This window comes from Nannobrachium achirus (assembly GCF_963921795.1).
Source record: "Nannobrachium achirus genome assembly, chromosome: 11".
NCBI lineage: Eukaryota > Metazoa > Chordata > Actinopteri > Myctophiformes > Myctophidae > Nannobrachium > Nannobrachium achirus.
Genome location: NC_137820.1, coordinates 40,312,928 through 40,339,510, shown reverse-complemented (window position 1 = coordinate 40,339,510; position 26,583 = coordinate 40,312,928). Strand labels below are relative to the sequence as shown.

General features: G+C 40.8%; 1 protein-coding gene across 1 annotated transcript in view; it reads right to left on the bottom strand.

Moving 5' to 3' along the window:
• LOC308294338 (chemokine-like protein TAFA-5) overlaps positions 1 to 26,583 on the bottom strand; it is a gene marked incomplete at both ends in the record, with an annotated part of 218,002 nt that overhangs the window by 65,631 nt on the left and 125,788 nt on the right. Inside the window, one exon of the mRNA XM_080737067.1 lies at positions 10,157 to 10,306. Within this exon, the coding sequence (XP_080593193.1) occupies positions 10,157 to 10,306 (150 nt within the window). The remainder of the gene's footprint in view (positions 1 to 10,156; positions 10,307 to 26,583) is intronic.

Genomic DNA, 26,583 nt, shown 5'->3' with positions numbered 1-26,583 from the left:
GGGTTGAAACTATTCGTTTATTGACACTAGTCTATTGAACACATTGTTAGTAACATTGTTAGTAATATTGTGACTTTTTGGTTTCATGTTTTGCATTTTGCATGTGTTTTAGCTTTTGTTGTGCTGTAATATGTTGGAGTGTTGATGTTTTAGGATTAAGGGTTGAAACTATTCGTTTATTGACACTAGTCTATTGAACACATTGTTAGTAACATTGTTAGTAATATTGTGACTTTTTGGTTTCATGTTTTGCATTTTGCATGTGTTTTAGCTTTTGTTGTGCTGTAATATGTTGGAGTGTTGATGTTTTGTTGATGTACTGGGTTTTGTAGATGTGTATGAGGGTGACTGGGTGAGCTTTTTTAATTGTAGTGGGACAACAAATATGTAATGAGAGGAGAATAGAAAGGTACAGTAGCACTGGTTTATTTAGTAGCATTGTATAGCTGTGCTTCCATGCATCCATGCTATTATACCAGTGTAGTAGAATAATGTAAACACTAAATAGTCAGCTTATATGTCCATTTTTTACTGTAAATATAACGCACATGGTGTGAGTAATAGCATGTTCATTAGAAACGTACTTAACCTACAGAACACCCAAGAAATAAAAAAATAAGTTGTCTAATTACTATATGCACCCCTATACCGTACATGGTGTGGTTAGGGTGAAAATCCTTCTCTAACTCACTGCATTGGCATTACCTACTGTGTGTGATTTGACATTTTGTGTAACTTAGGTACCTATGCCCTAGATAATCATTTCATGATGTACCATATCATCTATTGAAATATATAATTAGGGGGGGGGGAAATGTATGTAAGAGTGTGATAACTCAACTTATGAGTGTTGTTAGTAATAACCACTGTATAATGTTAGGGATTGATCATGAATTTCATGTCAGAGTTTTTTACGTACAGTATCAGTTCTACCCTTTATGATGTTTTGCCTATAATATGTACAGTATACAGTACCACCTATAACTACCAGATTAGGGTTCACTAGAAGATTCATCCACAAGATGTTATGACGATAAAGCATACACTGTTTGCATATGGGTCAGTGACGTGACGCCCCAAAAAATGTGTTTTTAAAAAAACTTTAAAATGCAGGCATAAAAGTGATTTACTTTTGTTCTACTCACTCTCAACCTTATGGAAATACATTTTGTTTTTAGATATTTTATTGGAATCAGACTTTATTCAGCAGTTTGTTGTACTTGTGCCTAAAATCGTCATATGGTGTGACATGAAAATAATTGTTCATAAAATGAAAATGGAGTACATCTTTCTTAAGTTACTCACTTTATCAAAGTCCTTTATCATAACTAACCAGTGATCCACTATAGTTTTTTGAAAATTAATTATATCTGTATATTTTGTTCATAATCGACACTCTGTGTGAGGCCCATGTTCATGATCTTACAACATATTTTAAATGTATTCTGTCAAAACTTTCTCTAAAATTACACAAATATTTGTGACTCTTCCTGATAATATTCTCTATGTAATCCATAAACATTTTTTTGGTTTAATCATTAATAAAGGTAAGATTTTTCACTATTTGGAATGTCACACCAAATGATTTAGTGTCACACCGTATGATCATATCTTCATGTGTCAAAGCAAACTGTGTTTTAACCTACCTATTAGTGAGTACTGAACTTTACTGATTGATTAAACAATTACCCAGGATAACATGGCCTTAATATTTCTGAACAGGATATTATTGTAGGGCTTTAACATGGGATAAGAAAGAATTGTAGTAGTAGATGGATGATGAGGATGTGCACAGGAATGCTACGCACGCCTAAGTCTTCTGCCGGCCCACAGCAGAAGGATCCTAAAGAGACAATAAGGCGCATAGCCACACTTGGAGCCAAGGCAACATTTTATTAACACCAATTAGTGGAAACAGAACTCAGCATTCAGGTAAATTGCTTTTTTCCGAAGTCTCCTGAACTTGAACACAGCATTTTGTGTTGAACAAATGTAATTAGGAATCATGACATTACACCACATCTCCACTAGCTAAAGAGTGCTGGGTTGCGCAACTCCAAAAATAGCTGATCTACAAGCTCTCGCAGCACAACGTGTTGAGAGCTTGTAGATCAGCTATTTTCGCTAGTTTTGTCTCGGGTCCTACCTTAACACTGTCCACTGTCCAGTCCAGTGAGTGAAAATACAAAAGTATTAGATCAGATTAGATTATACATTTAGACTGTATTGTACATCAGCCAGTCGTATTTGATGAGGGTAGCAAACCGGCTGCCTTGTTGCGGTTCTGCTATGCCACAGACAACCTCCTGCTCTTCGTAGAAAATGCAGTCTCGCCCCTTTGGCTCCTCTCTCCTTGCTGGGTCATTGTTTAGTTTCTCCCTGTACTTTCTCGTTCTCTCAGCACTTGTCATTTTCCAGCTGACAAAAGAAAATGGAATGTATAGTTTAAGACAAAGAGAAAATATTGTTTAGATTGAAACAATATGTTAAGTTTTCTGTGAAGGGGTTTCTGCTCTGTCTGATGAATTTGAAGTATCACTGAATGAAACTAAATTACATTTTATGTAAAAATGTTTAAAACAAATGTTTAAATGTACAAAAGAAACATGGAACTTTGTTATTTATTGTTATATCTGTAGTTAAATACAGTATAAATCATATGGTGTGACAATCAAGTCATATGGCGTGACAAGCAGATGTCACACCATTATGATTAAGTGTCACACCATATTACGTTTTTCTGCATTTAGGTTTACCTTGAGGCTACTATGTACACATTAGCATGCTAACAGCATGCTAGCTATAACAAAGCAACCTAGATCTACATGGAAATATGACCAAAACTTAAAATAACTTAAGCTTTTTTTAATGAAAAGGTGTCACACCAACAGACATCCAAAGTGGTGAGTTTGTCAAAGTTTCAACAAGATGGCATTTCATGAAAATGTTAAAATCATAACTCACCTCAGACACCTGTCTTGCAGTTGTGCTGGGAGTGCTGAATAGCCTTACAGAAGAAGGACCTCTCTAGCCAATAGGTGTCCAAATAATTGCCTGTTTAATTTGTCCAAACTAGTGTCACACCAAATGATTTTGGTTTGGGGGACAAAATGTTTTTGATCAGAAATGACTGAAAACATTATGCTTTGACTTTGAAAAGATATAGGCTCACAAATAGACATTTTTTTAGCCTAAATTCATTTTCAAGTGATTTTTAGCAATTCTTTTTCTTAGTTTTATTCAAGTTCCCACTTTGAGAAACAAGGTCAGGACAGTCACACCATATGAGTTTTGCCATGTTTGGTTGAACATTCTGAAGAAATGAGGAATGAAATGTTTTAATCTTGAGTAAGTTCACATAAAGCTTAATGTCCTGCACAATATTCAGAAGGTTTTTGACAAATATATATTTTATTTATACATGTTTGACACCGAGGACAGCGAAAACGTTACGTCACGTCACCCACCCATATGCTTACTACATGTGCACTGCGTATACCAGCGCTGTAGGTACATCGTTGCATGCATTCATTTATTTCTCACTCATAATTCAGAAAAAGGGCAGTAAAATAACATGCATCAATGACTGTGCAGGTAGTAATCACATGACATGACCCTAAAGATTTAAATATAAACACAAATATTTATAAAGCAAAATCACAGAATCCGTTTTCTGTGTATCTGTATTCTTAAGTTCAGTTTCCTTCACTGCTTTAAAAGTAGGCAAATCCACAATGCAATGCAAGAGTCAGTAAAACACCTGAAAACCTATACCGCAACCCTACAGAATTAGCAGATCTACAAGCGTATAATGTGGTCGCTCTGTGAGACGTTGTGAGCTTGTAAATTGGTTATTTTCGGTAAAGAGGTTTGGTGTAGGGGAGACAAACTAGCAAAATAAGTAGTTTATTAAGACTTGATGGCTCAAGTGGTTAAATATCTGTCAATCTGTCATCTGACTGTCAAACTATATGGAATTTCTGAAAAGGTAGTGGTGGTCCTTGCTACATCTCTTCCAACTAGGAGTCCTTGAAGTTTAACCCATTTAGGCCTAACCTATAGAATAGGGCTAAATCAGTAATTAGCCTACAAAACAAATATGTTGCTACATACTGTACATGTACTGTAAGCCCCTCCCAAACAGCAAAATGTGTTCCCGGCCTGAAACCCTAGTGTTCATATTCTGAGAACTGTATAGCCCCCAAAAAATAGCAGATCTACATGCACATAATGTGTCGCGCTGCGAGACGTTGTGAGCTTGTAGATTAGTTGTTTTCGGTAAAGAGGTTTGGTGTAGGGGAGACAAAATAGCAGCCTAAGTAGTTTATTAAGACTTGATGGTGGTCTCCATCAAGTATCTGAAAAACACACATTGACATGAATCCAAAATACACTGATGATTGGGCTGTCAAACAACGAAAACTATATTGAATCTTTGAAAAAAGTTTGAAGGGGTCCCTGGTAATACCTTTAACTGTGAGAATTGACACCTCCACGGACCACACACAACACCACCCCTCCCCTCTCTATCCACCAGATGTCACCTGTCAATCACAACCACCCCTCTAACCCCACACCCACCCTAACAGATGTCAAATATTATTTTTAGAAATACTATTAATAATCCTATATTAATAGAAGGGCTATTTTTAGAAGTGCTATTTTTAGAAGGGCTATTTTTAGAAGGGCTATTTATAGAAAAAAAAACTATGCCTATATTACTACTGCCATACACAAACACAAGATGTCGTCTACAGCCAAACATCGCTCCAAGAATGTTTTATACTTCGATAAAACTTTTGCTGTTACTTTTGAGTCAATGTCTTAATTTCTTTATTAAGTAGCCATGTAACAATCAGGTTCAGGATAATAAAACCCCTCTGCTTTGCATCGGGGTCTTATCATCCTGCCAGGGTTCATTTCTCAACGATGAGCGTTAGCGATCACGCTGATATTATTCCCACATCCTGTTGTTTTGGGCCATAACTACTGTACTCCTTCATACTTTTAGCAAGACACTTTGTTCGGCCTGCGTGTAGTAGGACATATCGGCTACCATTTGAACAGAACTTTTAGAGATATTTCACTTTTGTATTTCACTTTTTTTGCAGCTACAGTAACTAGTCCTTCATTAGTCCTACACTATTAACACTTTAACTATTTTTTAAAACCTTTAGCACTAGTAATACTTTAAAACTTTTAACACTACTAATACTTAAAACCTTTAACACTATCAACATTCCTAGCAATCTCACACTGTTTCTTCAGGAACAGTACTTTCTAGTTTCAATTTGAAATGTTGTATTTTAACTCTTACAGTGCTAAAACCGAATAATTTCGGTTCTTTTTTCCATTCCAATACTATTTTTTTTATCTATTTCGCTTACCCTGAGCTGCTAGTAGCGACGTGGGTGGTCCTGGCTCCTCCACCGCTTCCCAACGAGCCATTCTACTTGTCCTGATGATTTAATCCATTGAAAATGGTTTAGAAAAAAGTTTAGAGCCCCCCCCAAAAAAACGCTGTTTTTGCAAGACGTATTAAGGATTACAAGAACCGAAATTTTTCGGTTCCTTTAGTAAAATGAATTAAATAATCGGAGGCATCAACGAAGCCACGGCCCGTAATGGGAAAAAAAGGCCGCACCACGCCGCCCACTCCAATAGAAAAACACATCTTTACAGCGGATTTTCTCCGAATTGTGTTCCGAGGCCAGCAGATTTTTTTTTTTGCGGCTGAATAACTTTAGATCGCTCTTCTAAAAAATTATATAGTCGATTGCTAACTGATAGCTAACTTCCTCCGGCTCGCTAGCATAGCACTCATTCCAGTGAAAAGCCAAGGCAGTTCTGGCTGGCGACCCGGATGTGAAAGTGAATGCCTACGGGAGAATGGCTGGCACTCTAGCGGCCACTAGCGGCGCCTGGCAGTCAACAAGTTAAGCACAGTGTATTTTTCTAGGACAAACCAAGAAAACAAAAAGTGACCTGATCAACCCCAACTGAGATCCAGACTGACACAAACATTCAGCACACGCCACGCCAGTAAAGGTCACACACTAGTCTAAGGTACGCATGAATTATTTCTGAGAAGCATCAAAGCTAACTCCCCGTGATCATTGTAAGCATCGAAACGGTTGTGACCAGTTCTACTTTGGAGGGGGCACATCCAAACGCTGAAATCCCACAGAAGAACACACTAAAACAGTAAGAATCCCCACACTGGATCATGGCTAGTTGAATAAATTCCCACCAAGGCGGGTGATTTGATGAGTAGGGTTGGAAACCGGAGCCAGAGGAACCAAATCCAACATTGAAGAACCTGAATAGGTTCCATCACATTTGGAGGAACCGTTTCCGGAACCAGTTTCATCACACTGTCAGAGCTGGTAATGTACTGCATGTGGACAATAACAATACCGCAGGTTTAATTTCAAGGACCACCGTAACTCTAAGAGCGTACAGATGGAACAGTAAAGGTCCATTTGGTTCCATTTGTGCAGTCTCAGCCATCCATTTGGAACCCCCTCAAGTAACCCAGAGACACTCTGAATGCTAGCAAACACGGTTTAGACAATGTTTTAATTCTGGCGGTCAAAAGGGTTAAGGAACCGGAATGGTTAAAATCCTAAAGGAATTGAACCCCCCCCATCTTTGGTGGTAATTTGCAGTGAGTACGTTTTTTCTATCAACATTTACAGTAGAACAACAACAACTGAGATGAAATGGCAGAATGGCCCCCTTTTCTGCGGGTTGGCAACAAACCAGGTCACAGTAATCAGGTAGCATTTTCACGCAACATCAAAAGCAGAAATCTGCCACTATACCTGGAAATAGAAATACATCCTCATCGTGCCAGAGCACAACAAGCACGCTTCTGAGCCCCAGCCGCCATCTCTCAAGTCTATAACCTTTTCAAATTCAGAGGAATGTGTACTAGGCCCGTCCTGCATTGGCCTTTTGTTTTATCCACCATAAACTAATAGGCGCCACGCCTAAAAGAATGCCACTGCCGTCGGGAGGAAACCTTGTACTGACAGTACTGTATGTCCAGAAACTGTTACTTTTGAAACAGTACTAACAAATGTATAGGGCTGAAGTGGTCAATTATGTTTTGTAATAATAATCAAAATCTACAAAGTAACTGGTAACTAATGTTTTCACATCATTGAACAGGAGTAAAAGTACAATATTTGTTTCTGAGATGTAGTGGAGCAGATGTAAGAAAATTGGCAATACTCCAGTAGAGTAAAACTACCTACGAATTGTACTTAAGTACAGTGCCTGAGTTATTGTAATTTAATCATAAGCTCTTGTTAAAAGCTGCATTTAATGTATTAAATATTTATAATGCCCACAAACAGAATTAACCACTTTCACAAAAAAACTAATAATAACATTTAGCAAAACACAGCATACATGTTGTGAGCTTGTAGATACCACATATCACACAAAAGCAGCAAAAGAAATGCCAAAGTAGGGCATTAATTTACGGGGGGGAAAAGAAAAAAAGTTGAAATATGGAGATCTGAGGTTATTCCGCCCCAACTGCAGCGATATATTACAACAAACGCATACAAATTGTACACAAGCTGAAATATAGATGGACCGAGCACAGTCAGTACACCGTATCCCCACTGAGAATGATGATGATGATGTTTCTACCAGCTGTTTGGTGCCATTGTCCCCGGTTGGCATCCCAAAACAGAGGAGGAACGCAGGTGATGAAATGCCATGCAACTGTTGCCGTCACCAACACCAGATGATGCCTTGAATTCCAACTTTTTTTTTGAGAGAGAGAGAGAGAGAGAGAGAGAGAGAGAGAGAGAGAGAGTCTTCTCTCCCGGCTCAGGGACAGAAGACACCAGTGGTGGTGAAGTAACTAACTATAGGCTACATGTATTATGTAAGTACTGTAAAGTCCAATTTCAATGCATTTTCTTTTTACTTTTTGACCAATTTTCAATACTTTTACTTCAACTCTACTACTGTACATCTCAGAGGCAAATATCTTTCACTCCGCCACAATTATTTGACAGCTTTAGTTGCTAGTTTCCTATGAGATTTTGATTATTAAAACAAGGAACTTTAAAGGAGTAGTTCCCGTTTCGAAACGGGTCCCCATCCGGAATCAATGGGGGTAAATTTACTCTAATCAAATTTTTGTCTTAGGAATTCTGACAAAAAACAAAAAATATTATTGAACTCTACTCTCCATGGCATGAGTAATCAATAGAGAAAAAAAAACATTTTGGGGGTGAACTACTCCTTTAAGGCAAGGACACCAGCACTCACTTTGGAACGAATTCTTCATAGTTTATTGAAGGCGTTTCCCACCAGCAGCAGCAGCAGCACACAAACACAGGACGTTTCGGCCCCGTGGGCCTTCCTCAGCGTGCAACTCATTTTACGCATTATTGCGTAATATTATTTTATGCTTTAACCATTGATAAATAGCAGATCTACAAGCTCTAAATAGCAGATCTACAAGCTCACAGCGCGGCACCGAGTGCCGCGCTGCGAGCTTGTAGATCTGCTATTTTTGAAAAATCGGGAACATTAGAATTTTGACCCGATTCTATGAAAAACACGTTTCTACGTCAGTGGTTCTCAAACTCTTTCGTGTCAACGGACCCCCCAAAAGCAAATATTTGAGTTACAAATGTTCACTTTAAAATTGAGATATTCAAAGATTTGCAAAAATGTTCATGATTTAAAAAAAAATTGCAGATCTACAAGCTCACAGCGCTATTTTTCAATAGTTAAAACATTAAATAATTCTAGGCCTAAATGGCTTAAAACAAAACATGCAAAATTTCAAATAACCGATCTACAGCCTCATACCGCGTTGCATCAAGGCGCGGTGTTAGCTAATAGACCGGCTATTTTGTAATGATTTTTTTAATACATTTTGAAATATTGTGAAGTGTCACATTCTGCGTAATGAGTTATATTACTTTTCAAACTGTAAGCATTTTCTGATGCCAATACTTTTGAACTTTGATTCAAGTACATTTTGACTACAGGCTCAAGTAAATAATCAGAGTGCTTCTCCCACCACTGAGAGGAACTTACCAGATACATAATTCATGTGGACTGTGTTAACATTTTTGCTTCTCTGCGCGCTTCTAACCGTGTGCAATGTGAAATTGAAGCTCTACACACTTGTGCCCAAAAAGGGCCGATCTACAAGTTCACAACATGTAACCAGAGCGATGCAGTGTGAGCTTGTAGATCTGCTTATTTGCGAGCATGGCATCTCGCTCTTCCGTTTGGTCCGTTCTGTGTCTCACCCATAAGGGAGCAGAACCCTCAGATCAGATGGGAAGTCTGGAGAACCCTGTTGGGAATTTAGGGCTGGGATCGGATCCAACCCTGAGGAACCGGAACCGGTTCCAATCCCAATCGGAACTTTTTTTCTTTCTTTTTTTTTTATCACACTGAGTCGAGAGCTGGTATGTGTGACTTCACATCTGCTATACAATTACAACACTGGTGGTTCTCTAATGTTTTGATTTCAAGGACCAGCATAACTATGAGAGTTACAGAACTGTAAGGGTCCATTTTGTTGGAACCCCCTCAAGTAACCCAGAGGTATAGCTGGACCTCACGTTGAGAACCACTACAATAATGTAATACTGTATGTATGATTGAATTTGTCAGTCATAACGTCGTTGTAGGGTGAAAACCTTGTATGTCCAAAACCGTTTGTTTTGCATTTTTCATTAAAAAAATATTTAAACTAGTGAAAACAGCCGATCTACAAGCACACAACGCCTCGCACCGCGAGGCGTTGTGTGCGTGTAGATCTGCTGTTTTCACTACTTTTGTGTGACGGCCTTGTACGATGAAGCAGGGCTTTACTTTGCGAAAGAACATACACATTTGAAACTCGGAGATACGAGGTTTCTGCCCGACAACGACGATAAGTAAGTAAGGTATTTAGCATGGGTGTTGGGCGGACAACAACAATCCCACATCCCCCAATCCAAACAAAAATCCTTATGATTTATTATTATTTCCATTCCCGTTTTCCCTTCCTCGGCTTGCTGGCTGGCACTCACACCCACTGTGTTTGGTCTCTCGATCACCTGTGGCTCTGAAGTGCCACCAGCAGGAAGAAGAAGGGGCGATGGTTAGAAACGTGCTGGCATCTTACCGTCTACACAGGCTGGTCTGGCTCTTGTGGTGCCGGCAATCTGTCCCTTCTTGCAGGCGCACCTCGCCGTCTGCCGCGCGATGGTCCGCCTCGGCTGACTGCTGTCGCGGTCCAGAGTGACGATCTCACACGTCCCCGCCGCCAACTGACCTGCGGGCAGAGAGGAAGGAAGTGACGTCAGTGTGGCGCTCAAAACGGTTACATAATTATCATTGCCGTAAGGCTGGTCTCGTGAGCCAGACTGTTTTCTGCCACAATTCTCGAACGCTTCCGTCATACAGTCTGGAGTAGGGATGGGACGATAAGCGATATTATTGTTTATCGTGATAAAAAACACTCATGATAATCGTAATGTGGAGATTTAATTTATCGTGATATCGACTTCCGTTTTATTTGCCGAGCTGTATATCCGGTACCACTTAAACCCTAATTGGTAAAAGGTAATATACGTACTTGATAAAGTATTTTTTTCACTCTATCAAATGTCTTTTCCAAAAAAATGCTGATCTACAAGCTCACAACGCGTCGCATTCTACGCGTTGTGAGCTTGTAGATCTGCTATTTTTTTGGCAAATGTTCTGCGCCAGGATAATGGATTCCGATTATCGCGATAATATCGTAAATCGCGATTTCTTTTGTCACAATAATCGTGATATGACATTTTCCTATCGTCCCATCCCTAGTCTGGAGCAACGTAAGCTCTGAAAATGATCAGAGGATAAAGCGTACAGTATGTGCCGCCCCCTCCCCACTTCCGTTTCGTCTTTACAGTTTCGTAGATTTGTCCTGATATAAAGCAAAAATAATCAAAGCAAATATATATATAGCTTGCTGCTTATCATGAAATGGAAATTCTAAAATAAAATGTTAGGAATATGTTAAATATGTTTTTCTTGAACAGAAATGACAAACAGATGACTGCTCCCGTTCTCTGGGAGGTGTACTTCCAGACTTCCAGTAGGGCTGTTGCGATTGCAAATATAAGTTTGACAGTTAGGCTAATTGTCACGCAAATAATTGTGATTAACGATTTAATTGTGTTTTGGTATTGAACATTGGATCATCAAATGTCATTTCTGATTGCCTTTTAGGCATCGTAATTAAACATTGCACAGGGCGGATATGACAAATAACCTAAGTATACAAAGAAATTGACATAATTATTTCATTATTTAAACATTGCGGAAAGAGCTGCTATTTCTGCTTTTTTTCAACATGGAAACGATTATGACGATTATGTAAAACATTATCGCGATTAACTGAAATAACTGCGATAATATAATTATGACAGGCCTAATAATGTGGAATGATCGTCTGTCTTTGCAAGTCTGTCAGAAACCGTGTATCTCGACTCCATATCTCTACTTGTGTAATGTTCATTGCCAAGTCAATGGCTCGGTCAGCAAACGCCACAGGTCACTAAATCACGCTGACCATGTTACTTGTGGATTAACCAATGAGAGGCGAACGGAGCCATGCAAGGCCATGTTTGTCGGAAAGCCAGGAGCTGTGATTTGTGACCAATGCACATGCAAACATGCGCATTGTGTAATTTATGACCAAAACACATAGACACACAGACACAGGCGTGGACCACATACATAGGCTACATGCCCACGTGTAACTGGTGAGTGACACAGACGCCCACACACACACACACACACACACACACACACACACGCACGTACGCACGCACAAAGAAGTGGCGGTCTATCACAGAGAGTGTGTAATGTGTGAGCAACACACGGGGGGGGGGGAGTGGTAGTTACTAGGGCCCAAGATGGAGGGCCCTTAATTATTTTATATATTTTAGCTATTGAAAAATAGCAGATATACAAGCTCACAGCACGGCACCGAGTGCCGCGCTGCGATCTTGTACATCTGCTATTTTTGAAAAAGTCAAAATGTGTGCAAATCTTTGAATATATGTATTTTTTAAGCGAACGTTTGTAACTCAAATGTTGCTTCTGGGGGGTCCCTGGAAGTAAATATTTTGAGATGGGGGTCCCTGGCCAAATATATATCATTTTGGGGGTCCTTCACATGAAAACGTTTGAGCACCACTGACATAGAAACATAGGTCTTTCAACAAAAAAAAACCTCGCACAAATTTTCACGATTTTTCAAAAATAGCAGATCTACTGTACAAGCTTGCAGCGCAGCACCAAGCTTGTATATCTGCTATTTTTCAATAGTTAAAGCACAAAATAATTGAAGTGAATCCATGTACCCAGGGCCCAGAATTTGGTGTGACACCCCTGCAACACAGGCACGCAAGCACGCACACACACACACACACACACACACGTCCACGCACTCAACCAGTGATTTAATCTGGCCCTGAGTCAGAGTGTGGTGGATCAGCGAGAGTTAATTACATTTACGGCAGAGACACGTCTAAAGTAATGGTGCTCTGTCAGCAGAGAGATTACAACAAACAGGGAGACTCCTCCTGGCCTGTATTATTCACACCTTGTTTGCTCACACTTAAGGATCCTGCCCACTGAAATCCCTGTTTTCAGATAGATGTATTCGATCCATAAATTGCACACCACCCACCTTGCACACTGAGTCAGATGCGTCTATTAACTCATTGACTGCGCCGCCACGAGTTTCCCGAGTTATTTCCATTGTCTGAGGCTGCGTCGCCCGAGTTTCACGAGTTGGGGCTGTTTTCAAGGTTTATGCAAAAGTACACTTTCCCCTAGCCTGTTACAAAATGTCATGTTTCTATGATAAAAGGGTGGTTAAAAATCACACATCAAAGTCAGCTTGTTTGAAAACAAAGGAGAAATCGACCTCCCCAGTCCCCATGACCCAAAGTGAACTCATTTATCAGGACACGGCTTCAGTTCTGCCGACACAGTGCGGCGCGGCCGCAGCAGTGGTGAAACAAAACTAGCAGATCTTCAAGCAGACCATTCTGCATGAATCAAAAACATTTTCACTTGAAAAGCTGTGACCTGCTGCACTGGGTCACCCTAACTCTAACCCACACACAAATCCATACCCACACAAAAAAGTTCAAAGTTTCTACAACAAAAGTTTACCAAAACGGTAAGACCCAGCAAGAAAACAATGGCTACATCAGAGCCTCGTAGCAACCGCCCGGCCTCTCAGGCCTCTCTATACCAAAACAAGCCAACACAAACACATCAACAACACAGCAACACCTCCCAGATGAAAGCATTGACAAATCAACACTCAAAGTGTTATAAAGGTTTCAACATAAACTTACCTCAGTGTGATGAGGAGAGCGTTGGTGTAACACACACACACACACAGAGAGAGACAGATAAGTCCAGTGCCGTTTAGTGTCAGTAGATCAGTAATCCTATAGTTTCATTCGTGTAGTTTTCTTTTTCTGTTTGTGAGCGGGTTTCATGCCCTCACCGCGGCACAGCAAGCGCCCGACGGCTAGCCATGGTTCGCCGGTCGCCTCTGATTCTGGTTCCCGTCGCGAACCAGCCCGATCCCTGGACGCGGGCGAGGGGCTAGTGGGCCTCCATCGAACCCCGGTCCTGGTCAGATCACCATGGATGCCTTTCTAATCGCCAATTTGCCCCGTCCGGAGACGGATACGGAGTACGAGACGGATGAGGCGGCGCCGCCGTCCCAACAACACACACCGCGGGCAGACATGGCTCCACTGCCCGCACTCCTCACGCCGGAATCGGTGGCTTGCGTGAGGCCACGCGAAGAACGCTCTGCCATGCCCATGTCGCCGAGAGATAACATCGAGACGCTCTCCCAGTCCCAGAGTGAGATGTATGTATTATCCATATCATTGATCCATTCAAAAACAGCAGATAGCAGTGCAAGTTCACAGCGCATCACTTTGTAGCCTACTTTCCTGACTAACTAACTTTCGCTAAATTATTCACTCGATCAAATGATGTGTTAGGTCCGTGTCCGATGCAGATGATGTCATCGGCAGCACTGATGATTGTCAGAGCAGTATAATCAGAGAGTGGTGTCACCGCGGGGTCAGAAACAGCGCTGGTCACGTGGTTCATTGTCACTTTACACCTCATAGACTTCAATGCATTTTGTAAACTTCCGGTTGGCCGTTTATCACTATACGCCAATAGATGTGTGCGTAGAAGACCTGGCCCCATGAAGTGAACGGGAGTGACGCAACTCTCCATTCTAGGGCTCTGATGATTGTGAGTGGCACCCCCGGAGAGCAACACGCAACCGCAAAGACGACCCTTTCTATGCGCGTAAGTTGTGCACATGCAGCACACATTGCGCGTGCGTGCACACACACACACACACACACACACACACACACACACACACACACACACACACACACACACACACACACACACACACACAGTATATTCTGTATAATGTATTTATTTATTTAGATGAGTAACTAATCGCTCTGGGTCTACTAAATGCCTAAAACATTTCCCATGTCAATATGTTCAAAATAAAACAGCATAATGGCAAATATAAATGTATTTTTCTGTTCAAGTTATTCTAGTCAAGGTATTGATGTTTTGTCATTACCCATAACAGTAAAATACATATTCCCATTTTCACCATGCAGTACCCCTGCATACCCATAGTACACATACACCCACAGCAAACCTTTATGTATCTCATATAGCATTGATGCTTTTCACACACACACACACACACACACACACACACACACACACACACACACACACACACACACACACACACACACACACACACACACACACACACACATGGAAACAGAACTTTTCATTCAATTTGAGGAGTAAATAATGTATTTTATTTTGGTATGCGTTTTCAGAAGCTGATCAAGGAAGTGCTTCTCTGTCAGGCACTGGGACACAGAGACCTTCAAGCAAAGGAACAGGCAAAGGTAAGATAAAAATAATGATATTTTATATATATATATATATATATATATATATATATATATATATATATATATATATATGTGTGTGTATATATGTGTATATAAATATATATATATATATATATATATATATATATGTGTGTATATATATATATATATATATATATATATATATATATATATATATATATGTGTGTGTGTGTGTGTGTGTGTGTGTGTGTGTGTGTGTGTGTGTGTGTGTGTGTGTATATATATATATGTGTGTGTGTGTGTGTGTGTGTGTGTGTGTGTGTGTGTGTGTGTGTGTGTGTGTGTGTGTATATAGGAGCTCCTGAGCTTCACCGAAGCCATTGTCGAAGCCTGGTGCACCCCGCGACCCACCCAACCCCTCTGGCCCGATCCTCGGAGTGTGAGGAGGTCAGCCCATGTCCCTGAGAAGATACCGCCCAGACCACGAAGGAGAAACCCTACAAGGGTCTGCTACATCTGCAGCAAAATACATAAGAAAAGGAGTGAGACCTCATTCTACTGCCCTCTGTGTCTTGTGCCTTTGCACAGGAGGCTTTGTTTCGAACGGTACCACGCAGAGATTGACTATGAGCATGCAAGCGGTGCTCGACGTCGACGATAGACAGACACATTTTGATGACATGAGTGTAGACATACTGTGTACCGATTTGTGTGATTTTAGGGCAAATTCTGTAGGAGCAGTGTCCAAAAATGTGTTTGAAAAAATCGGCCTGATGGTGGCGCTATATGGGACAGATCCATTTTGATGACATGAGTGTAGACATACTGTGTAGCGATTTGCGTGATTTTAGGGCAAAATCTGTAGGAGTAGTGTCCAAAAATGTGTTTTGAAAAATCGGCCTGAAGGTGGCGCTAAATGGGACATATCCATGTTGATGAGATGAGTGTAGACATACTGTGTACCGATTTGCGTGATTTGAGGGCAAATATTGTAGGAGCAGTGTCCAAAAATGTGTTTTGCAAGAATCGGCCTCATGGTGGCGCTAGAAGAGGGGCATGTGAGAATTGATGGGTGGAGGTTGTAGGTTGGCAGGCAAGGAGTGTGTGTGCGAAATTTGGCATGGATCGGGGCAACGGTTGCGGAGATACGATGTGACGTGCAAAAGTGTGACGTGTGACGGACGGACAGACAATGTGCCCATTACACTGTAAGAAAATATTGTTTTTGTTTCAAATCATAAAGTAAGCATCTGATGTAATAAATAAAGAGCTGTGAGTAAAAAAAAATGAGTTGTTTGCTTGAAAAGAGACCATTCACAAAAACTTCTTTTTCTCCAGTTGTTATTCTGAGAGGGCTTGGTTTTGGTGAAACAAGGGTTTTCAAATGGCTATAACTAAAGAAGTGTACATGATAAAAACATAATTATTTTTTCTGTGGAAACTAGAAGTTATCCTCTTTCATCTGGGCCATGGCATGACATAGTCATCATTAGACAGAATTAAAAAAAAAATGGTAAACATGGTAAAAAATCAAGAAATGCTTGGCAACCTAGCTTGATAGTTCACTTTTAATGGTGGCAGTCAATGAGTTAATTGCAGACAATTCCACAGAGCAAAACAAAACAGTCATCAAGCAGTGGGAGCTAGAGTATATGAATAAGGAGAGCTTAAAGCGTTCGTTGCATGGATCATGAAAAAAACAATATTCTATTAGTTTTCATAGTGAAAACTCTGTGGCGGATAGACAATGTTTTAACTCTGGCAGTTAAAGGGTTAAGGGTGCTACAGTATATGCTAAATTGTAAATTGATAGCTTCATCTGCTGATCATGTTTATTTCATTGGCCCAATTTGATGCTTATCAGCGTAATGCAACCACATAAAAAAGAAGACCCTGTGATCATAAACAGTGGCTCAAAGTACACACACACACACACACACACACACACACACACACACACACACACACACACACACACACACACACACACACACACACACACACACACACACACACACACACACACACACACACACACACACCTAACTTTAACCATACCAATCCTCTTAAACAATACTTACCACTTAAACGCCAGCATCCGTATTGTGGGGAACGATTTGGCAGAAAATAGGTGATCGACAAGCTCAAAACACATCAGGCAAGTATCCAAAAATGCTAATACAAAGTACTGGTACTAAAAAAAAAAATGCTTAAAGTTATACCATCTAACTTTTTTTATAAAACAAATCTTAAAATTGTCCTAACTGTTAAATCGCTAAAGTTTTAGAACCCCTACTCTGTTATTTTCAGCTTCTGAAGCCTTCTCTTTATATGTTTTCTATGAGTTGTGAGGGGGGGAGAATTTCCCGGCAAAATGATGTCATCTCCCACATGATACACTACCGGCCAATCACAGCGCCGATCATACACCACCGGCCAATCACAGCGAGTCTTGCTGTCTCTAAAGGAAGTAGCTTCCCTCAGCAACTGTGTTTACATTGGTGAAGGAATCTTGCTTGCTACTCCCTCAATCCTGGTCTAAAAATGATGGGAGACGGCTCTACGGAATCGTATCGGCGAGGCGGAGGTGCTCGCGACGGCCGCGGGGGTCCGCGGACCCCCGTTCCGGTGGTCCGCGGCGACTCCGGCCGAAAAAAGCAATACCGCTACTGACCACTAGTTGAGCAGCTTCCACAGTACAGCTTTAAGTACAGTAGCCAACTGTACTTAGGCAAGTAAATGTACTTTGTTACTGTACATCACAGGTTGTCTGGTAGAAGACTGCATCTCAAGATATACAGTCTAGCTGCTTTCACGGTCATACATTTATGTCCTCGCAAAACAGATGCTTTGGCAAAAAAAACACGGCTGTAACGCTAAATCAATAAACACAACGTGCAAAATCAATGCTCAACGAATCTACGATGATTTGCATAATCTCTAGGAAATATTGACTATTTGCATGTGATTTGTGTCATTTGATTGTGTGTGTGTGTGTGTGTGTGTGTGTGTGTGTGTGTGTGTGTGTGTGTGTGTGTGTGTGTGTGTGTGTGTGTGTGTGCATGTTTCCATGTATGTGTGTGTGTGTGTGTGTGTGTGTGTGTGTGTGTGTGTGTGTGTGTGTGTGTGTGTGTGTACAGTATGTGTGTGCGTGCGCGTGCTGGAATGCCCATATTTGTCTAGCCTCCATTGCGGCAGTGTAACATGGACTCCAGCTGCGCTGCCTCTCGCAGATCAAATGGCGTTTGAACATTTTAGATGGAGGAGCGAGACACAACGGGGGTACAGAGGAGCGCGCCGCTGTGTTCATTTCTTAATGACGGGATGTAGAAGGGCACACAGTCCTCTCCCCCTGCGCAGAGGAGCGGGGAAGGGCTTTATTATGCCATTAGAATGGGGCTGGGGGCCAGTCATCTATGTTCATCCAAATGTTTACATCAAACACCAAAGAGACAAACTCCACGCCGAGAAAATAGTTAGCATATGGAATGGAGCATTATCAAAGAGAACAAAGGCATGTATTATATATACATACGCGCCTGTGTGTGTGTGTGTGTGTGTGTGTGTGTGTGTGTGTGTGTGTGTGTGTGTGTGTGTGTGTGTGTGTGTGTGTGTGTGTGTGTGTGCGTGTGTGCGTGCTTGTGTGTCGCTCACAAATTACACGTGGGCATGTAGCGTATGTACAGTACGCGCCATGTGGTCCACAGCTTATTTGTGTTTATGCATATTGGTCATAAATTACACATGCGCATGTGTGTGTTGTGCGTACGCGTGTGTGTGCGTGCGTGCGTGTGTGCGTGCATGTGTGTGTGCGTGCATGTTTTGCTCTACTGTTCTGGTCCCTATGTGGAAAGAGCTAAATGTTTTTGGTTAAAACTTAGTTTTAGTGTTGGAGTTACAGTCACAAAAACATTCAGGTTGGCTTATGCAAATCGTCGTTGTCGGGTGGAAACCTTGTTTGTCCAAAACAAACAAGGTTTTGTATTTATCATTTTTAAAACGATTTAAACTAGTGAAAACAGCCGATGTACAAGCACACAACGCCTTGCACAGATCAGCTGTTTTCTCTACTTTTGTGCGATGGCCTTGTGTGATGAAGCAGTGCTTTACTTTGCGAAAAGATTTTACAAATTTGAAACTTGGAGATACAAGGTTTCTGCCCGACAGTGACGATATACTGTAGGGGTTAGTGTGAATAACGGGGTAACTAAGGGACAGTGGGGTAAAGTAACTAAGCGCATTTACATGAGTAATGTACTCAAGTACAATTTTGAAGTATGTTTACTTTACTTGAATATTTCCAATTTCAAAATAATTTACTTCTACTCCACAACATCTCGGATCCAAATATTGTACTTTTACTCCACTACATTTATTTCAAAATTATAAATTATAATATTATAAAACATACATAAACCACTTCAGCCATATTTTATACCTTGGCCGCCATCGAGGCCTGCAAAAACAAATTTTAGTCGACAAAATCAACTGTAGATTTAGTCGACTGAAATCTTATGACATTTAGTCGACTATAAACCTAAAACATTTCAGATGACTAGAATATGACTAAAACTTAGAGAAAAAGTTCTGATTCCGCGATAATAATACTGATTCTGCGGAATTCTGCAAAGAACAATTCTTGATTCCGCGGACATTAAAAAACAACCCAAAATGACCAGTTTTCAAACAAAAAAATGATGTGGTCATAATAATCAAGTAAAACCATTCATGAAATAGCTACAATTAATTGTAATTAGTGGTTAGATCAAATATTCGAATAATCATTTTTCAGAATAAAAATCTAATATACAATTTTTAAATTGTTATTGTTTTACTTTCTGTTGCAAAGACTATATTGTCATCTAACCATGCCCATATTAACTACATTTTAGAGGACACCTGGTATGGGTGTAATATGTATTCTCTTCTGCATTAGTATTGTCATTGCCAGGACCATAGAGGCATAGAGGAACTATATGTCAGGACACAGTTTCTGTCAGGAATGTGGGACCATCCAGTGTCCCAGTCAAACTATTCCCCCAGGGCCCTGTGAAGCAAAGTCCTGTGAGGTGTCCATCTACAAATTGTTTTATCATAGTAAAATAACGACTCCCGCCCTTCTGCCAGCAATCGCAACTGTTATTCCGCGGACGGCAGAAAAATCCACGAATGGCCGAGAATTCCGCGGGTAGTCGAGAAATCTGCAATAATTTCTGCGTTCGCGGAATAGCGGATTCCTGGGGGGACTAAAAAAACTAAATGGAATCTCATTCAAAAGGCTATGACGGAATTTTCTGTCAAAATCAGCACTATCACCATCATTCATGCTAAGCCAGGCATGAACGTTAGCATGTTAGCTCTCGTGCCCCAGCTGGATTTCATATGAGTCTTCCAACTGGCTTCAGGAGGGGGGGGGGGCGGAGGCCCCCCAGACTAAGACAGGGGCTATAAATATACATTATAGGCTCATAAAATTGAGATGTCACGTTAATGACGGCTAGATGAAGATATGTGTGAGGACGGGTGGATTGTTGGGGGGAAAAATAAATGTTCCATCAAAATCCCCGGAATGGAGACAGATTAGGTTTTTTGGGCCGCCGCGCCGCGGGATCGATATGATTATTGACATCTTCACTTTTATTTATTTTTTTATGCGATCTTCTATGCGCTCGGGGTCGGCCTCCGTGCTCATTTGGATTTATGTGTCGGCATGCCGCAAATGAAGGATCGGCCATATCGTCGCTGTCCGGGGGAAAGCTCGTATCTCCAAGTTTCAAATTTGTATGTTTTCTGTTGTAAATTAAAGCCCTACATCATACAAAAGTGTCGCACAAAAGTAGTGAAAATAGCTGATCTACAGGCACACAACGCCTCGCGTTGCTTGTAGATCAGCTATTTTCACTATTTTAAATTGTTTTTAAAATAATAACAATGAAAGGAAGGTTTTGGACATACAAGGTTTCCACATGACAACGACGATATGGAGGATGCCGCTCTATGCCGCTTATTTTCTTAGCGATCATTCTATCGACATTTTCTGATGGAATAGAGTCAACGTGTGTTGTTAAATATTTTGTAGATTTGCAAATCAGCGACTCAACGTTATTTATACTCATAAAAAAACATAAAAAAAAGGTTGGGTGTAGAAGGGGGAAAATGAGCAGACCAAGTACAAAGCCAACGGTCAAGTTTACTAAGCGAGAAGTGGTTAAATGTCGTAAAGTACGACATTAACATGAATCCAACATAAGATAATGTGTAAACAAAAACTAAAAACATTAATTTACACAACACTGATGACAGTGCTGTCAAATACATCTATAAGGCTAATTATGAAATCTATGAAAAAGTTCAATCTGCAACATAATTATGTAGAATAATGTAGTGGGGGTCCCTGCTTCATCGCTCTCTCTCTCTCAGCTAGAGGTTGTTAAAGACATTGAAGACCCCCTATCTACAGCTGATCTCTTCTCCAACAATAGCCAATCTGCAGAGTTTGTGAATTCTCTGCAAAGAAAGGAATGGTCTTGTTCAGTTAGAAAACTGTGATTCAGTTATTTAAGGATAATAAGAAAAGGACCATAAGCGCAGCTGGGGATTCATCATCACCGGGTGCTTTTTAATATACCTCCGCAATCAAATACAGCAGAAATGTCACCATGGGTGACCCAGACTAAATGCTATAATTCGCCCGAGGCGAGGTAAAGGTCCAAGGCGTACAATTTCTCCTGTCTGCACTTTTTGTCTGCAAATCCCGATGTCAGCGTCGGGGTCACATGCCTTTCACAAGCGAGCTACGTTTTGTTCCGCCTATACCCGCTGAGCTTAAGTGCAGCTCCCAGCGCCGCAATATAAAGCTTTTACCCCATCATCATCATCATCATCATAATCACACGGCAGAAGAAATTGATTTGCCTCGCGTGACAAATCTCATTGTCACACACAAGGTAAATGATGAACATTACAGGCCCCATTTGCTACTTGAGGACTGTCTAGTCAACACGTTTAGGGTTCAGGTTTGAAGTGGTGGTGGGTCCAAGATGAGGACTTGCAGGGGTGTTTAAGGTAAACCAACCATATAGTTGCATGGTTTTTACAACAATTCATAGCATTTTTACCAATCGGGGTAAAACATAGCATCGCCATGCCTTTCGGCCTGGCGTAGACAACGACAAAGTTGTGTCACGTAACCACTAACCATTATTTTTCATACTTTGGCAAAGATTGGAGTTAAATATGTTTCGCTTTAAAAGAATATATATTCAAAGATTTGCACACACAAAAAAAGCAGATCTACAAGCTCATTGCGCGGCACCGAGTGCCACACTATGAGCTTGTAGAACTGTTTTTTGCTTTCTTTTTTTCCCGTGAAAATGTGTGCAAATCTTATAAATCTTATAAATATATATATATTCTTTTAAAGAGAACATTCTTAACTCAAATCTTTGCTTCTGGGGGGTCCCTGGAACAAAATATTTTGAGATGAGAGGTCCACAGTCAATTAAAAACTTTAAGCACCACAGATAAAGGAATCAGAACGGTTAAACTGCTAAATGATATATATATAGTGAACATGCTGTATAGAACACTGTGTTGTCCTCGGTGTCAGCCCTTGACTGTCTGCTAGCAAGCTCGTGCAAAAGAAAACGCTATTATACTCTCACAAACACTCCCATTTGAACCCAGGCTGTAGCACAATGCTACTCCGGCGTTCAGAGAACAAACAGAGGCCTCATGTCGAAGCCCTTGAAAAATGTATTACATTTTCCTAGACAACTCCTCCTGCCCTGTGCAACAAATCACAGCCTAACGCCTCAGACCTCAAAAGTATATCCACTCCCATCTATTTCGGTACACGGGCAAGTTGCCGGAGCGCTTTGGTGATTACTGCTACATTTACTGCTTGATCTCTGACTGTCTGTCTACAGTCAACTGTAGACAGACAGATGAAAGCTTGCCGATCAATGCCTCACATTGTGACACCTTGTGAGCTTGTAGATCAGCTATTTTTTAGCTAATGTTCCTCCCCAGGACATGGACGCTGGGTTTCTAGTGGTTAAACAATCATTTACAAAAAAAGCTAAACGTCTGTTTAGCTGTTTTTGTCTGTTTTAAAGTGTTTCATGAATGCCTGCTGAATTGAATATATGCTTATTCTTCATGGCAGTGACCGAGTGTAAAAATATGTTTTTTGAAATAACAACCCTTTTTTTTTGCATATAATCACACACAAATTCAATATTCCATTTCAGCCAAGGTGGCCCATTGCACCGGTCGACCATGGCCATTTCTCTCCAACTTGACAGAAACCTGCGCTTGCTTGCTTTTAGATTATTTCTCAGCAGTTGTTTTGTGCTTTGGCTCAGGAGTGCCTGTTCTCCCATTCTCCACGCGTTAGCAGGCCTATGAGAGGAACAATAGTCGGGGCAGACGTGCACTCAAAGAGCCCTTGCTGTGTTGTTGATGCAACGTGTAAAGCAGTGGTGGAAAAAGTAGGCTACTCACATGTATTACTTAAGTAAAGTATCAAGAAATACTTTGTTACAAGTAAAAGTCTGGAAATTCAAAATGTACTTGAGTAAAGGTATGAAAGTGTTGGCATCAAAATATTCATAAAGTACCAAAAGTAAAAGTACAAATTGTTTGAAAATAGCAGAACTACAAGCTGACAACGCGTCGTGATACCTCCTTCCATTTGTAGCTACTGTACCTCTGAGTTTTGAGTGGTTTTGGTCCATCACAAAGAAATAATTCTCCATCTCATCCATTAGTTTTTACACCGTAATGCGTTTCACACGATGACTCACATGTCATGATGCTCCCAACTACTGGTTCATGAAACATATCACAATATCCTGTGCCCTTATCAGCCAGGGACTGAAATATAAAGACCTTTCATTTATACAATCATAGAAACACTTCAGAACCATGTCACCCTGCCCCTTACTACTCTTCTCACAAAGACACTTCCGTGTCAGGGACATATTGAAATGCATACTTCAAAATCAAAGCATGTGCGCTAAAAAAGGTCTGGCACATGCGTAAATGTACAGTATGATGCAGTCAGTAATGCACCATGTGCATTATGGTCCAGACTCCAGTAGCCTACCTATACTGTGCAATTGACATACTTCTGTACTATAGCACAGAATACTGGACTGGAAAATAGCGGGCAACATGCTTATGTCACAAGTTTTTGTTAACGGTTATGAAAAGTATTTAAGAAAATGTCATCCTGTAAAACCAACCATCCAGAATATATTTTGGGAATATGGAATGTGTTACAGGGCCACAAGAAAACTCCAAATTTGGGGCAGAATTTGGCCCACGGGCCTCCAGTTGAATATCACTGGCCTATTGTATTGTATTGTTTTACTTATTATTATTCATTATTATTTATTTATGTATATCTCTATTTAGACAGGACAGCGCATATTAATGAACACCACACAATAAAATGCTGTGCATGTCTTACTGATGAATTGAGTACACAATGAACCACAATGGAAACAGGCCCCATGGGGGCTTTTTATGTCATCCATTTACAGTAACTTAACCTTAGTCCTTTGTACTACCTGTGCTGTTAACAAATTATTTTAAATAAAGTATTCAACCAAACAACCGACCAACCAATTGTCTTGTTTTCAATTTGCTTTCCAGGAAGTCAAGGACGGCAACAAATATGACACACGACACAGAGGGGTTGACAGAACAGAAACGCCAGTCACCGTGGACAGCGCAGACCTTTGGAACATCACAGACAAAGAGTCACGAGTCAATACAACTCTCGGTGAATGGACGGCTCTCAGCCACGTGAAGGACTTCCTCCGCTGAATGTTTGTTCACTTTTTGTCCAGATCCTATAGCCAGTGGTGTCACTGGCCATAGGGGGGGACCTAGTTACTAGGGCCCAAGGTGGAGGGGCCTTATTTATTTTATATACTTTAGCTATTGAAAAATAGCAAATATACGAGCTTGTAGATCTGATATTTTTGAAAAAGTTGTGAAAATGTGTGCAAATCTTTATTCTTTAAGCAAACATTATTTTGTAACTAAAATTTTGCTTCTGGGGGGTCCCTGGAACTAAATATTTTGAGATGGGGGTCTGTGGCCAAATAAATATCATTTTGGGGGTCCTTCACATGAAACAGTCTGAGCACCACTGACATAGAAACATAGGTTTTTCAAAAAACCTTAGAAGCATTTGAAATATTCGAAGACAAATTTTCAATTTTTTTCAAAAATAGCAGATCTACAAGCTCGCAGCGCGGCAGTCGTGCCACACTGCGAGCTTGTATAGCTGCTATTTTTCAATATAATAGTTAAAGCACAGAATAATTGTGCGGGGGCCCGCAGTGAATCCTTGTACCCAGGGCCCAGAATTTGGTGCGACACCCATGCTTCCACCCCCTGTTACCCCTGTGATGTTCTTCCCTGCATAGGCCATAATTGTTGGGGCCTGGTTGGTTCTGGAGAGGTGGAGGAGAGTGCATGGAGCCATTGATGGGGGTTCATCAGCATGCGAGGAGGCATCCACTGCTGGTCACTGCAGCCACTGAATGCACACTCCTTCACAAGTCCCCCAGGCTTTTTTAATCTCTGGCCCCATGCCTCGCCTTCCCTCCCCCCCGCCCCTTTCATTCATGCACCCATCATTCCATCCATGCACCCATGCAGCATGCATGTAGTCCATCCATCCATCCATCCATCCATCCATCCATCCATCCCAATGTATTTCAGTCCTTCAGTGATTACCTACTGTACTAGATTAGCCTACTGCTCTCTCTCTCTCTAAAACCTCTTTTCGTTTTTGTTTTTCCTTCACATGAGTATTGGCTTTATTATCTTTGCTTTATTTAAAAAAAAAGTATTTTCTACCCAGTATGCACTTTTAAATTGTTTTGTAATCATTAATATTAATACATTCAAATTGTAAGCAATGGAAACAGTGAGGTTAGCCCCCCCTAGGGTTTCTTACCTCACCGACACAACAACTATCTGTCGCCTTTCCCATGGAAATCTCTCTCTCTCTCTCTCTCTCTCTCTCTCTCTCTCTCTCTCTCTCTCTCTCTCTCTCTCTCTCTCTCTCTCTCTCTCTCTCTCTCTCTCTCTCTCTCTCTCTCTCTCTCTCTCTCTCTCTCTCTCATATCAAATCTCTTCGTGAAAAATCACATCTCTGCGCTTTGCGTTGTGACACTTTGTGAGCTTGTTTGATCAGCTAGTTCTGGCCAATAATTGTCCATCCATCCATCTACTGTAGGTTGTGGCCCAGAATGGCTTGGCTGGCTCGGTAAGGGTTAACGTACACACAGCCTCTGTCTCTCTTTACTGTATGTCTGCACCGCCCGTACAATTCATGCAATTTCATGGCAATCTCTTTGTGTGTCTCTATACCTCTCACACAGACGTACACTTAAAACGATGATCGTTTTAGACAGATCCATCTGTCTGGTTTGGAACGACACATGTGATTATTGTCAGCGATGTTTGTGTCGGAATGTGTGTTTTTCAAAGTAGATGAAAAAAATCTGCTGTGAATCAAGAATACTATATTTTACTTCCTTAGTTTAACCTCATGAACGCTATAATACCCATT